The sequence below is a fragment of the Pyxicephalus adspersus genome, chromosome 11, assembly GCF_032062135.1.
Source record: "Pyxicephalus adspersus chromosome 11, UCB_Pads_2.0, whole genome shotgun sequence".
Classification (NCBI taxonomy): Eukaryota; Metazoa; Chordata; class Amphibia; order Anura; family Pyxicephalidae; genus Pyxicephalus; species Pyxicephalus adspersus.
The window spans coordinates 3,708,806-3,725,256 of NC_092868.1; the positions used below are offsets into that span (position 1 = coordinate 3,708,806).

The window sequence follows — 16,451 nt, forward strand, 5'->3', positions numbered from 1 at the left end:
ACCCCCAGAACTACATCTCCCAGGAGCCTCTTCACCCCCAGAACTACATCTCCCAGGAGCCTCTTCACCCCAGAACTCCTTTCCCTACACACATTGGATTTCTGACAGATCATTATGGATACTGAAGGGTTACAATAAGGTGCCAGTGGTCTTTATTGCTGTGTGTTTTGTATTTTCCCAGACGCTACCCTTCCCGATAGATTTTGGTGTTCGGTACTGACCGTGCTGATCCAGTTGTTATATTCGGAGACACGAGTGAAGACGGAGGGCTTCTTGTAGTAGTTACATCCCAGAGAGGATCCGAAGCTGACAACGCCATGGACCTCCCATCCTCCTTGTGAGTTCTGGCAGTTCAGGGGTCCTCCAGAGTCACCCTGCCGGAGTAAAGTTCAGGATTTAGCATGGAAGACAAAGTCACCACCATTATTGAAGTGAAACTGCAACAGGGTGAATGGGCACCATTCACTCTTATCCAATAGTACATACATTGCAAGATGACACAATGCCGTCTCCTCCAGCGCAGATCATGTTGGTTTTCACCGTCCTTCCCCACCAGTCAGACTGGGAGCAGGTAGCGTAATCCACAACCAGGAGAAGACCTTGCTGCAAGGCGTCAGCGCCAGGTCCTCCGGCTGAAAGAATACATCACATTATCTTCATATTAACAGCAATAACTAACGTTCTGTTTATTGGTAATGTATTTAAAGAATGAACAAACTCAGGTTTACTCTATGTACCAATTCCCTAAAGTCTCACTTACTCTGCAGGTTTCCCCAACCAGTGACATAGCAGCCAAAGTTGTGTGCCAGGATGACACCAGCAGGGGGCAGGCAAGCAGGCTGGATGGTGTCACTGAATTCCACTGGCTCTGCCAGCTTAATGAGGGAGATATCATTGCTGGAGGAAGCAAAGGAAAAGATTCACAGGATTATTAACATAGAAGTATATTATCATTAAAATGATTTCCGGTCATCCTGCTGCAGGAGTAGGATATGCAATAAGGAAAGCACTAATATAAATAGCAGATTCTATTTCATTTAAAGCGGACCTAAACTCAACATTTTTACTTTACAATTCTTTTATGTAAAGGAAATATGTTTTTTAACCTCCCTAGTGCTCTACTTATTTTCATGCAAAAAGCGGTACACATTTTTGTGCATAGAAATTTTCATTGTAGGCTGTAATTCTTAGGCATAACTCACTGATATTTAATGAATTTAATAATAAACTTTAAATAACAAAACATAAAAATCTGTTAAAAAAATTATTAAAAAATATTTAAACGTAATATAACTGTACAGCGGCATATATAATATAATTATATATATATAATATATGAATATTTCTTTGTATTGGACTCAATACAGCTATTTTGTATGGAATCCAATATAAAATTATTTGAAACCCCATAGATCAAATCTGCATTTTGCAGCCAGAGATCAGAGGAGGCAGATGTGTCCCCAGGACCTGCAGGACGCCGGGGGACAGCGACGGAACACGGTAAGTGGGTTTTTAACCTGCTTTTAGGTACCGTCTGACTCGGGATTACTGCTTTTTGCAAGTAAAATCAACCCTGAGTCAGACAAATGATTATCGCTAGGGGTAATAAAGTGTTAAAAAGGGTGCAGAACCCCCCAAAGCCTCCCACGATACATCACGCATCCCAGGAGGCTCTTGGCTGCTCCTTCAGCGAATGCTTTTTCTTTAATGGAGAAAAAAAATTGCCAATCTCACACATTTGCAGAGTTTGGCAATCTTTTTTCCCCATATACATCACCCAATCTCACACCTGTGCAGTGCAAGATTGGTGACGGAGGAAGAAGAACTCGGAGGAAGAGAGAAGATGTCAGTGCTCAGCGCTTCTTCTGCGGAAGATAGATACTAGGACAATGAGGGACCCAAATGAAGTAACCTTCAGACAGATCTGCGGGATTAAAAATAAGTGTGATTTTGTTATTTTGGGTTTAGTTCCGCTTTCAATCCATCTTGTTTCAGGGGCTCAGACAGTCCCCGATTCATCTGCTGAACAATTTGAGAATCAGATTGATTAATTTAGAAGGGTCGTAAAGGGTTGGTAATTATAAAGGGATCAGAAATGGATGATGGTTGACCAATTATGGCTTAAATAAAAAAAATAAAATGATCTCTATTAAGCCGGTTACCCATTGGACAGAAGGGCGGAGTTCCATCTGGGGTGGTTAATGAGCTTGGTGACGCTGATGGTTTTGATGTTGGTTTCGCTCTGTCTCAGGTTGTGTCTTCCCAGCTGCACTCTGTACACCCTGGAAGTGCTGCAAACAAACAAACGATATGTTATAGGAAAATAAATCATGAATGAGATCTTATACAATTCAAATCTCTGTTTGCAAAATGAAGCCAATCAGACAGAATTCAGCTTCACCAATCAGATTGCACTAAGTTGGTGCAGGACTCTCCCCGGCCCCTTTTAGCTGGGCGCACCACCCAGAACTTTCACTGACCACCTGGCTGTTTTTGGGTGATTTTTGAAAAGTTAGGTCACAATACAGAGGCAGCCACCCACCATTATATTATTATTATTATAATAAATAGGATTTATATAGCGGCAACATATTATGCAGCGCTGTACATTTAATATGGTTGCAAATGACAGTGACACAGGAGGAGAGGACCCTGCCCTGAAGAGCTTACAATCTAGGAGGTGGGGGATATGGAATGGTGGGTGAGTAGTGAGGGGTTTAGCAGACAGAAGAAGACGGGTAGGTGAGGTTGAAGTTTGGGGGGTTGGGGGCCCTTTTGAATGTAGAAGCAAGCCGAATAGCAGACCATTCCAGAGAGTCGGAGCAGTTCTAGAAAATACTGTGGTGGATAGTAAAGGTGCATACTGCTTGGGATTTTTTTGGCTTCTGTACATAATATTTTTTTAGAACATTCCCTCACTTTTTATTGGAGAATACAAATAGAGCATTGCCAGCCTATAACAGTAATGGGAAATGTTCCATTGGAGACAATTTCCTCCCCATTGCTTCTCTAGGTCAGATTGTGAAGGCAATTGTCCCCAATAGGACACAAATAGGAAAAAATAAACTGACAGTTTAACCCTTTCCTACTCTATCTAATCCATAATTTAAACCCCAAAAAAAGAGAATAATACCTGTTCAAGGTGCATACAGCCCAACTTTTACTTCCCCACCTACCTGATGCAGTGAGCTGCGGTCAGCACCCATTCATTTGAGATCAGGGATCCACCACAGGTATGATACCATAAACCTCCCGATGTGTACTGGAGTGACACCTGCAAGCAAGAAACATGCTTAGTGATAATAAATACCATACATGTACTAAACATACAGCACGACACACATGATCCATATACTATGGTTTATATAATTGTTACAGTGATCTTGTATATTCTAGATTACACCAGCAGGAAAAACAGAGCAATATACTATAGGAACAAAGGCTTTAAAAGGTAACTCTTCCAGATTTAGGCACACAAATTCATAAAATTCTAAATAATAAACTGCATACATACTTTGCTATCCTTTTATATTGTTTTAAATATCCATTAAATAATATATGTACATGGGGGGGGGGGAGGTGTTTGCTGACTTATATAACATGTACCTCCTCCATGGTATTATGTGCATCATTTTTTTCCAATTTAGAAAAAACTTTTGTATTCCCCCACTTCCTTCTATACCTAACAGATTATTATTATTATTATTATTAAACAGGATTTATATAGTGCCAACATAATATGCAGCGCTGTACAATAAATAGGGGCTGCAAATTACAGACAGTGGCACAGGAGCAGGAGAGGACCTTGCCCCAAGAGCTGACAATCTAAGTGATTCCCATGAATACAATGTTTGCACAATGCATAGATCCGCTGCTTACCTGCCAAGGCCAACTATTCGGCACAGCATCCTCACCATTCACCACCCTTGACACGGCTGGCTTGTAGGTGGGAACACCACAGCCATATGCTGAATAAAAGCATAAAAGTTAAAAAAACAGCCCCATACGTAACACAAATGTATAAAGCTTAATGATAGGTGACAACACGGGGACACAATCGGAAGACAGAAGATTATCACCCTACAATAGGATGAACTTGATTTATTAAAGTTCTCCAAAACTAAAGAAGATGAATGCCTATTGGAAAACCTGGGTGATCCAGCAAATCTGGAATGGATTTCTTAAAAATCATTTGCTATTGGCAATTATTTTCAATCCTAGATCAGATTATTTCTGGGTTTGCCGGATCACCCAGATTCTCCCATGATAGTCTATCTTTTCCAGTCTTGGAGAACTTCAGAGCTGATGTATCTGAAGAAAGTTATTTTCATGAAAGCTGCAGATCTGCAAAAATTAAAAAATGAATTTTGAAATTCGTGTGCAAGATATTTGAGTTTGTTACAAGCTGACAGAATGGGAAACCCCAAACCAAAGAGATCTTCCCAAAAACTAAGCTAACGGAAATGAAAAATATTATAAACATTTTCATCTATGCCCAAAAAAGCAAAAACGCAACACATAGTGAGAACCCCAAACCTTCCCTCCAAATGGTAAAACTCACCTCCGACAGCCAACAGCAGCAAAGCCAGCAGAGAATCCATGGTCCTCGGTGACGATGATCGGACTATGAGAGCCAGAAGGGTATTTATTCAAGGTACCGCCATTGATCTGCTGACGCGTGGAATGCTAAATATATCAGTTATCTCCTCCAGAAGAAGCATGTTTATTCATTCTCACCACCTGGAATATACCGGCCCTTTATCTGCAAACCCTAAATACCATCATTGCCTTAACTTTGTTTGTTGTTACGTAAAAGACGACAAATTTATTACATGACCCCGACGCAACATTTATTTTCCATGCGCTAAGAAGTGTAAAGGACTGATGCAATTCTGGTAAGTTCATCGTCCCTCCAAGGTAAAGGGTTCTGCGGATATCAACGAGGAGCTATCAAAGCTGAACAGAGACTTCCTGCTATATATGGAGCTTTTATTATCACATTATTATTACACAGTAATTGTATAGCGCCAACATATTACGGAGCGCTGTACAAAGTCCATAGTCATGTCACTATCTGTCCCTCAAAGGAGCTCACAATCTAATGTCCCTACCATAGTTATATGTAACCATGTCTATTCATCTCAGCCATTCTTAGACTGGACTGGCCAAACCCTTAATAAGCCATCAAAGAATGAAGACAAAATCCACCTCCCCAGAAATGTCCTAGAGAGGCTTTTAGTGTTCTCCACCAAGGTCAGCCATTGCTTCAGTATTTTCAGACTCAGCTGGAATCCGTCCCGCTGGATCCTCGACTTTTTCACATTTCCCCCAGTTTCCCAATGAACCAGGACTGGCAAATTCCCATGAGGGTTCTCTGCACATGTTACCAACGAAAAACAGCAAAGAAATCAGCGACCATACCTAGACCACCGTCCCTTCCGGATAGGTAGGTCACATTCACCAGGTTCATCCGGTTTCCCCATCTGGAAGAAGCAGTGAATATCCTGGAGTACAAGGGTGCAAAAGACAGAAAAAGAATATTAGATCCAGGTGAATGATCACATCAACCCTTTCTCTGTAGGATATTCTCCGATTCCTCCAGTTCACCATCTTGGCATGAACAATCTCCAGCTTACTTTTCCACTTTATCAGATTATATTCACCTGGCCCAAATCCCATCCCCAAAATTGTAACTTCCTCCTGAGGTTCTGGGAAGATATCCGGGGAATGAAAACTCTCACCTTCCTTATTATTATTATTATTAATAATAAACAGGATTTATATAGCGCCAACATATTACCCAGTGCTGTACATTAAATCCTTACCTATCCAGAAAACTTCACACGGCTGATCTTAGACCCCGAGACCATAATGTTCAGTCTCTGAGACTACAACCTGCACCTCATCTGTCCCAGAGATATCACAGATACATCATCGGCATAGGTGACTATTATTATTATTACTAATATTAATAAACAGGATTTATAGATTTATATATGATCATTTGGTAAAACCACAGATCTCCTTGCCTGTCCTGAGGAAGCGGACTGAGACTCCGCGAAACGCGTCAACAGTTGGAACATCGAATTTGGTGTCCTTGCAGGAGATTCTTATGAATGTGGTGTGCTTTTATGTAGTTGTTAGTGTTATGAAATATTGTATTAAGTAAAAGATTGAATTGATAATAAACTATAGGCCTTAAAAGTCCCAAATTTTGGAATCTCTGCCCTTGTTTTTGTCTTGACTGGGGACGTGGCCTTGGAATTATTAAAACTTTTTCAATTTAAGATTTATATAGCGCCAACATAATATGCAGTGCTGTACTAGGTACACTCAAAAGGGGTTTATCAGCAATGAAAGGAAGTTAAAAATATACCAAACTCCTCCCCATATCATGGCACAAATAACCATGCATGAAATGTAAGGTCTCTATACTGACGCGTTTCGCCTGTGAACTTCTTCAGAGGTATTATGAGAGTGTTAAATACTGTTAAAAAGAAACAATACAATTACTCCTTTGCACGCCCTATAACTATATTTATACATATATGTGTTATTTGATAACAGTATTTAATGCTCTCATCATACCCCTGAATACCCTCAATAATTCACAGGGTATTTCCTCCATCGTCTCTCCGGGCTTCTGGGACAGATCTGAAAAAAAAAGTTGGAGTCATCCACATCAGAATCAGGGAGCTCAGCCCAGAAGTTATGATTTCCAGCCTGCAAAATTGCAGCCAAGCTGCTCCATAATGATTGATGGGAGCGGCTCAGTGTTCTCTGTACAGCACCATACCTCCCAATAAGTACTAAAAAGGGACATTAAACAGTGGGTATGGTCAGTTGCGTGGGGCATATACCAGGGTAAAGCAGTGTTTCCTGACCTTTCTGGAGTCAGGGTCAAATTTTACAAAATTGCCAAAGTACACCACGAACAAAAATATCACCTACACAAATTACCTGGCTGTCTGCTGCCATCTAGTGGAAGAGTTAGGTCATTTCTACACCTGATGATCTCTGCGGCAGCACAATGGTTGGGAATCACTGAGCTAAGGTGTGATAGAGACCATTAACTAAATCCATCCAGGTAATACAATAACACAGAATACACTAAATATAAAACCATTGTATCTTAAGGGTAATCCATCAACCAACCATCAACCAACATTTGTTCTCTTTGTGGGTCTAATATAAGAAATTGGACTGACGGGCCATCTGTTAATTGTAAGGTTTACCTAGGAAATACAAATGGGTCACACACTATTATATTTATATAGCTCTGACATATACTGCAGCGCTGTACAGAGAACACTGAGTCAGTCCCATCAGTCTCTTTACAGAGGAGCTGACACTCTAATGTTCCCCCACAGTCACACACTATTATTATACATTTATATAGCTCTGACTCTGAGCCAGTCCCATCAGTCTCTGTACAGAGGAGCTGACACTCTAATGTCCCCCCACAGTCACACACTATTATTATACATTTTTATAGCTCTGACATATACCATAATGCTGTACAGAGCTCTATATGACACATGAATCACAGTCGGGTTTATTATGCTTTTGGTTTTATTATTCTTTTGCATTAGAAATCAAACAGCAACTTATAACAGGAAAATAACTTTATTAACACTGAACAGGCTGACAGTGCTCAATAATCAGAAGGTGAATATAGAAGCTCTATGTGAGGGGTGAATGCACCGCCGGGGAGGGCCGGGAGTCTCAGTTGGCTGCCATAGTCTGAAATGAGGAGAACATTTATTAAGCATTGTTACAAAAAGAGAGAGTAAGGTGAGAGGGATGAGAGAGAGTGTAAGAGACAGGAGGACGAGGAGGGGAAAGAGAGGGCAGAAAGAAATATAGAGAGAGAGGTATAGGATCGGGGAGAGAGAGCAGAGCGGAAGGGGGAGAAGGGAGAGAGAGGAAGATGGGAAGAAAAAAGGAATTCTCCCTAGAACTACACCTTCCAAGAGCCTCTGCCCCCCCAGAACTACACCTTCCAAGAGCCTCTGCCCCCCAGAACTACACCTTCCAAGAGTCTCTGCCCCCCAGAACTACATCCCCCAAGAGCCTCTTCCCCCCAGAACTACATCTCCCAAGAGCCTCTTCCCCCCAGAACTACATCTCTTACGAGCCTCTTCCCCGCAGAACTACACCTTCCAAGAGTCTCATCCGCCCAGAACTACATCTCCCATGAGCCTCTTCCCCCCAGAACTACACCTCCCAAGAGTCTCTCCCCCCAGAACTACACCTCTCAAGAGTCTCTTCCCCCCAGAACTACACCTTCCAAGAGCCTCTGCCCCCAGAACTACACCTCCCAAGAGCCTCTGTCCCCCAGAACTACACCTTCCAAGAGTCTCTGCCCCCCAGAACTACACCTCCCATGAGCCTCTTCCCCCCAGAACTACATCTCCCACGAGCCTCTTCCCCCCAGAACTACACCTTCCAAGAGTCTCTCCCCCCCAGAACTACACCTCCCAAGAGTCTCTTCCCCCCAGAACTACACCTTCCAAGAGCCTCTGCCCCCAGAACTACACCTCCCAAGAGTCTCTTCCCCCCAGAACTACACCTTCCAAGAGCCTCTGCCCCCAGAACTACACCTCCCAAGAGTCTCTGCCCCCCAGAACTACACCTCCCACGAGCCTCTTCCCCCCCAGAACTACACCTTCCAAGAGTCTCTGCCCCCCAGAACTACCTAAGAGTCTCTTCATCTCATAACCCTTCTTAACCATTCCCTACATACAATGCCTGGGTTGCCCATCTGTTTCTATAGGGAAAGGTCGGGAGAGTTCTGTAGTCCAGCACACTGACAACACTGCTTTGGGTTTCAGAGAAGAAAAGGTCGTTGTGTTGTCATCCCATGCAGGAAGTTAGGAGCTGATTGGATGTCTGACAGATTATTGTGGATGTTAAAGGGTTACAATACGGTGCCATGTATTCTGTATTTTCCCAGACTCTTCCCGCTATGTTTTGGTGTTCGGTACTGACCCTAATGATCCAGGTGGTAAATGCGGAGTTTCTGATAAAGATGGCGGGCTTCCTGTTATGTTTACATCCTTCTGGGGATTCAAAGCTTCCAATGCCATGGAGCTCCCAGTATCCGAGAGGATTCCAGCGTCAGCCCACTGGAAAACAAGCAAAGTTTACCATGAAGATATTATTATAGAATGACCTGAATCCACAAGGGTCAGTTATAAAGGAAAAACATTTTACAGACCCTCAGAAATGGGTAAAACCCCAATCAGCCTTTAATTGCTATCTTGAGACATTGGGCCTGATTTATTAAAGCTCCCTGACACATTCATCAGTGAAACTGGGTGATCCAGCAAACCTGGAATGGATTTCTTTAGAGTCATTTGCCAGCAAATGTTTTCAGTGCTGGATCAGATCCATCCAGGTTTTCTGGATCACCCAGCTTCACTGATGAAAGTGTATTCTCTCCAGGCCCATTACATCTGAGTTTATAGTTCAAGCTGCCGTTGCATTCAAGGCATGTTAAAGCGACTCCTCCATAGATAATATGTCATTTTAGCATCCGTTAAGCGCCATTTAGCTCTCTTTAATGGCCACATAATGAATGGGAACCATTGACAATTATCCGGTAGTACATACATAGCAACCTGACGCCGTGCCGTCTTCTCCAGCGCAGATCATATTGGGCTTCACCAAACGTCGGGCTGAGAGCAGGTGGCGTAATCCACAAACCGGAGACGATTTTGCCGTACATTTGCAGAGGTAGAGTTACCATCTAAAAAAAGCAATATTAAATGTTATTAGATTCCCCTATTGGCTGGGACTTATATTTATAAAAAGAATTCTTACAAGACTAGAAACTACCCCCCTTCCCTGCTAGTTACAGATCACTGAGGGTGATGGACGTGTATGCCACGTATAGCTCTGCAAGCATAGCAGGTATTGTATGTGTCTGTGTACACCTACTTATTCTGCAGGAGCCTTTGGGCTGATTTATAAAAGTTCTCCAAGGCTGGAGAGAATACACTTTCATCAGTGATGCTGAGTGATCCCGGAAACCTGGAAGTGATCTCTTCCAGGACTGAAAACATTTGCTAACAAATAGCAAATTACTTTTAGGAAATCGATTCCAGGTTTGCTGGATCACCCAGCTTCACCAATGAAAGTGTGTCCTCTCAAGCCTTGGAGAGCTTTAATAAATCAGGCCCATTGTACTTACTGTCTCTTACCGTGTAAGTAAAGTTTATAAAAAGACAAAACGCAATAAGTATTTGCATCCCTCCCCATCTCCTACTTCTGCCTCCTATGTATAATGAAGTGCAGTAAATAATGTATAGTTCTGCTGCTTACCTGCCAAGGATATATCATTTTTTTGGGGGTCCCATTATTGGTAGATCTGTAATGTAGGAGTAAAGGCCACAACCGTATGCTGAAAAAGAGCATAAAAGTAAAAAAAAATCACAAGCAACAAAAACTTATACAACTTTTTAGTTAAAGTTAGAGTAATACAAAAGGTTTAGTCTTGATGCCCCCTGATGTGATTCTGAGCTAATTAGTTGTGCCAGCCCCAGATTGGGGTATACCCAAGTGATAAAAGAAACAGACATAGAGGTGGCTTTAAAGGCACTCAAATCAAATAAAGTTTACACATATTCAAAAATGATGAACAGCAAAATCATTAAGAATATTGGAGGCCATAAAAGATGCCCTATCCAGAGTATTACTAATTATCCAATGAAATGATGAAGATGTAAAGGAAAACACAAATGTCTCGGGTACCCGACGCGTTTCGCGGATAGGCTTCCTCAGGGGAGGTAGAGACAAGCAGCTGCAATTTTACTCCATACGGGTACAATTGGGAAACAAAACATTATCACACTTGCATGGTGGCTTAGAGGTTAGCATTCTCACCTTTACGCTGGGGCCCTGGTTTGAATATTGACCAGGACACTATATGGAAGGAGTTTGTATGTCCTCCTGTGTTTGCATCCCAAAAACACGCAGTTAGGTTAATTGTCTTCACCCAAAAATTGACCCCAGACCAAGGCATTAACATATGTTAATGACATATGACTATGGTAGGGACATTAAATTGTGAGCCCCATTGGGGGACAGCTAGTGACATGACTACGGACTTTGTACAGGACTGTGTAATATGTTGGCGCTATATAAATACAACTGTATATATATTTTGTAACACAGGGACAGAGCGTTACTGGTAAAGTGTTGGATAGACCACACTATCTATGATATTAATACTGATGTAAACCCAGCAGAGATTTCTTTTATAAAACAGTGAATTTGACTTTCACAGAACCATTCCTTGGTGGAGAATCAATTATTGCCAACACATTGACCTGAAAGATCTATCATTGGGGAATGTTTCAGCTAGATGTCTATATATATATATATTAGATAATGACTTCCTCTCCTATAACCTCATCACACGCACGGCTCCAAGACTTTTCTAGAGCTGCCCCGACTCTCTGGAATGGTCTTCCTCGTCCTATTCGGCTTGCTCCTACTTTCTGCTCATTTTAAAGAGCCCTCAAAACCCAACGCTTCAACCTCACCTACCCGTCTTCTTCTGTCTCCTAAACCATCACTACTTCCCACCATTCCATATCCCCCTCCTATTGTGTGTTACTTCCTCCGTCTCCTAGATTGTAAGCTCTTCTGGGCAGGGTCCTTTCCACCTCTTGTGTATCTGTGTCTGTTTGTCATTTGCAATCCCTATTTAATGTACAGCGCTGCGTAATATGTTGGCGCTATATAAATTCTGTTTATTAATAATAATATTAATTGACCCTCAAGACATTCATGTAACTATAAAGCTATGAACCAAATGGTAAAACCAACCTCCAGCAGCCAAAAGCAGCAAAGCCAGCAGAGAATTCATGGTCCTCAATGACAACGGACAGAGTGACTATAACTATGAGACCAATTACTATGAGTAATTATTCAAACAATGTTTATTTGTTTATTGTTTTTTTATTCAAATGCATGTTTATTTATTCTCAGCACCTGTAATATACCTCAATGTTATCACAGCCCTTTTATATGCAAACCCTAACAGTTGGGCCTGATTTAATAAAGCCCTCCAATGTATGATGGATATTACCATGCACACAAAATCCTATAATTATTACATTAATCATAATAAATCATTTATCAGCCAACACCCCTGTAAGTTCTTTGAGAAGAATTGTCAGCAAAAGCAACACCGATCCATAAGAATAAAATTGTAATATGGACGACATACCGATACAATCATACAAAGACCAATACGTATTGTTAAAACAAGTACAATATTCACAAATACATTCTGAAATATATTCCTAAGACCCCTTAATACATACACACTGAGTAAATGGATTAAAGTCTTAGATATTACCCAGTATCAGTATAACGTCTTCCACTGGATCCTTCTGTTGTCCTTGCCCGGTATCGGTATCTTCTTCTATCCTCTCTATAGGTCCTTCCATATTTTCTGCGCCCTCTTTTTCCATGTCATGTCTCTCCTCAGTGCCATCTTTTTTTTCAGCAGAATTTATTGGGTAAACTTTCCTGATTTTGCCAAGAAAAGGGGGACAATGCCAAAATTCTAACTCGTAGGTTAAAATAATGAAACAAAAAAAAAAAAAACTTTTTCTAGGAATTTGGTCATATCCTAACCAACATGTCACCAACTAGAGACGGAATGTATTTCCATTAATGCTTTTCAAGGAATGAGAGGGGCAGCCTGAACTTTTCTAGCAGAGAACACATTTGCCTTTTTTACTATCTGCACAATTACTCACATTAATTAACTAATAAACCCAAAGAATATGTGTGAATACGGGGATCTGTAACTAACAGGAATCCACAACCTTCACCCCTAATATAAAAATTTTTGGATTAGATTTTACTCATACGATAAAATCCTACAATAAAAGTATAATAGTAAGTTGGAACGCAATATATGAATGATGAATTGCATACAATGCCAACAAATGCTCACAATAATGACACAAAACATTTTTATGTGATCAAACTATAGAAGCAATGGCAGGTAAGTATAATCTTAAAACTGAATTGACGGCATTGGAGAATAAATTATCTATATTAGAGAATAATTACAGAGGCAATGATGTAACTAATACAAACAATATATACAAAAATGATATTCATACCCCTGACGTGATGGAAGAAAGGGAGTCATTTGATCCAATTAGCTCTATGAATGGAGAAATATTCTGTCCGCATAAGAATATACATAAAAGCTGATTTAAAACCATATGGTATACTAACCAAACCTACTATACTGAGGTAATGAGCTACCTGTCCTATGTACTGTGCCAAAGAAAAGATTGGATGTGCATAGAAAAGTTAAATAGATTTAAAAAAAATGAGCAAATGGTAAACCAACAGACGTATAAATAAGAGAATGATACGGACTTGCGTATGTGCCATAGAATTACATGAAATATGTGGGACATGTGCCAACCATCTGGGAGGGAATTTTCATACAGTAAGGAAGGGAGGAGAACCGGGCTCTGCCAATACATCTGCCACCAATATGAGGACTGTCATAGACAAAATTATAAGAAAGACCAACATGTCTACAACCTTTCCTGGTTCCATTGGTTTTTCAAAGCTAAAATGACAAAGCACTGATAATAATATAAATGCTAAAAGTATAATTAATGTAAGTTAGAAAAATAAAACCTTGCTTGCAATAATAATGTGACAACAGGGAATTCTGCCTTCCTATTCATAATGGAGCCTTTAGTTCCTGCGTATCTGAGTGAGTTCATTGGGCTGATCATGTGTAGATGATATAGGTTTGGGAATTTCTTTTCATGTGATTAGACAAAGTGAATCTTCACAACTTCTTTAGCAAACCAGCCTTCATATGACATCATGAAGCTCCCACAATGCTCCTGGTAACTAAAGACCATGTGATCTTTCCTGGCTCGGCATTAGTTCCCATGAAGGAGCCCATAAGCAGGGTTTGAATAGCAAGTAAGAGGTTCTTTTTATTTCTGGGATCTGGTAAGGTTCATTTACATTTTTAATCAATGTGATGAGCAGATTTTGTACTGTACATGAAAACCTGTTTTCTTTTCATTTCGGCTCTGCTGACCTCATTCCCTGCAGTGCAAGGCTCTGCAAGGTGACCGGCCTGAGCGGACCACTATGCGACTGTCTGCGTGAGGAGTTCTGTGCACCACATTCCACATCAGGCAGACACTGCCTCCACCGTATCCTCCTGTAGCGGCAGCAGCAGCAGTAGTGGCAGCAGGCATCCAAATAATCTAGACATCCAAAAGTCTAGGCTAAGGCAGGGGGGATTTTCTGGATGCCAGGTAAAACCTGATGTGGCCACGTCAAACAAGTAATGTGCAGGAGTATAACCATCAAGAACGGATGAAGCGCTCTTTTCTAGCTGATGTTGGCGTTGACAACCTGGCGTGGACGCCTGTCCTGACAGTAGTGATGCCATTAATTTGTGGGTCAACAGGCTTGAAATCTGCCCGCAGTTGGCACAGTATGCCATCAAGCTTCTTTCGTGCCCAGCATCCAGTGTTCTGTCGGAAAGAACCTTCAGTGCCGCTGGTGGAGTGGTCACAGGTTACCGATCACGACTGTCACTGGAAAATGTCAATCGTCTCACCTTTTTGAAAATGAACGAAAGGTGTGTTACTAAAAACTATCATACCCCCACTGCAGATGTCACTGATTGGCTGACACAAGGACTCACTATGCCAACCAAGATGTCTCTGTGAACCCATACTGCTCCTGTGCTGAGTGGCGGCCTATCACCAACACCCCATCAGCTGAGCCTGCCTCGGTTGAACTTTTCCGCTAGTTACCGCAACGTCCAGGGGTGGCATTCATCGCCAATGCCATGCCTGCCATTGTGCCAGTTAGCAATATACTTTACATTTCTGCTGCTTCCGGGAGGCCAACACACTGCAGATGAAAACCCCCAGTATTGCCACACTGATAGATATGATTGCCTTTGCCTAATTTTTCAGCTAAGTTTTGTAAGATTGAGGGTTGGCATTCATGTCATCCACTTCATGATCCAAACTAGAAATATCGTCTACCTTCCTACCGCTTCCCGCACCACGGACCACAGCAACAGTGCTGGCACACAAAACATCTTGGTCTGGCCCTTTTATGTTTAATCATACATTTCAGATATTTGTATTACAGTACTCAGTACTCTATTCACTAAAATTGTATTACACACTTCTGGGTAGGTGGCATTGTCAATGGATTACACCCAGCTCTAGATGCCAGTTACCAATGCGGTCCATGCTCCGTCTCAGGGCTCACCGCCTCCTCCTGCTGCTGTTGCTGCCGCCTGTCAGTGCTCTATTCACTATATTTGTATTACACACTTCTGGGTGGCAATGATGATGCACTACACCCAGCTCCCCATGACTCTTACCAATGCGGTCTCCCCGGGGATAGCTGACCAGGGGCCACACATTGCTACTGCTCCCATGACCCACGTTCCGTCTCTGGTCCCCCATCCTTTTTCCTAATGTCACCGCACTACTTGTCCACAACTTTATGGGTGGCATTCGTAACACGTCATCCAGGTCATGATGTGCGCTAGCAATGCGGTTTCCTGCTGTTTTGACGGCAGAGACTGCTGCTAGTGGGTTGCGTTCACACGTAGCGCCACCATTTCTCAATGTCCTAATGTTTATGCTGCCTTCTGTACGCTGACCATCACGCAAAAATCCTATTTGCCTGCTGTTACATTACCTGCCATTTTCTGGAAAACTGCAAGGTCTTTTGGAACTTTTGTATTTTTCCCTCCTTGCTACTGTTCTCCTACACATACCAAGCCAATATGGTGGTTCTAACATGTATCGGGGCTTTGCTATTAATGCTTAAAGTCGTCCCATTGGCTGTAATTAAATTCATAAAATCGGTTCGCGGAAATTTCACAGACCCATTGGAAGTTCGAGGAAATGTTCCCGAGACTGTCAGAGGCCTTCTTGCTCATCCCTAATCACAGTCCGGTGCTTCTTGAAAGTCTTTAAGGTATCCATATTTTTTGGGAATGCTACCTGATTTTTGGAGACCATTTTGGAGAGTCCATCAACTACTGGTGGACCTCACAGGATTTTACACAGAATGAAAGATAATACATTAACTTATAGGTCTTCCCATGCTCCAACTTCCACCTCTGGCTTGTAAATGTTCCACTCACATACTAACAGCTGTAAGAACCCTCATTGCATTTATTGGAATTCCTCTGTCTCTTCTTCCTGTGAAATCTTACAACGAATGGGACGGGGTGTTCACCTAATATCTTACAGATCCTCCACAAGATGCCTTCCATAATATTTGGGAGCCATGGAATGCTATTTTCCTTCATACAGACACCACCAGTAACTAACTGTTTAGCACTAACCTATACCTTTCATGTACTTTGCTTTTGACTTTTCATTTGTATATTATTATTTTATTTG

The 16,451-nt window shown here is 41.7% G+C and overlaps 1 protein-coding gene across 1 annotated transcript in view; it reads right to left on the reverse strand.

Moving 5' to 3' along the window:
• The window catches only part of CELA2A (chymotrypsin like elastase 2A), a 5,432-nt gene extending 827 nt beyond the window's left edge, over positions 1 to 4,605 (reverse strand). Inside the window, exons 1-7 of the mRNA XM_072425957.1 lie at positions 4,562 to 4,605; positions 3,880 to 3,968; positions 3,177 to 3,274; positions 2,163 to 2,291; positions 761 to 897; positions 487 to 632; positions 222 to 374 (exon numbers count right to left, since the gene is read on the reverse strand). Coding sequence (XP_072282058.1) covers positions 222 to 374; positions 487 to 632; positions 761 to 897; positions 2,163 to 2,291; positions 3,177 to 3,274; positions 3,880 to 3,968; positions 4,562 to 4,601 — 792 coding nt within the window. The 5' untranslated portion in view covers positions 4,602 to 4,605. The remainder of the gene's footprint in view (positions 1 to 221; positions 375 to 486; positions 633 to 760; positions 898 to 2,162; positions 2,292 to 3,176; positions 3,275 to 3,879; positions 3,969 to 4,561) is intronic.
• Positions 4,606 to 16,451: the final 11,846 nt, after the last annotated feature.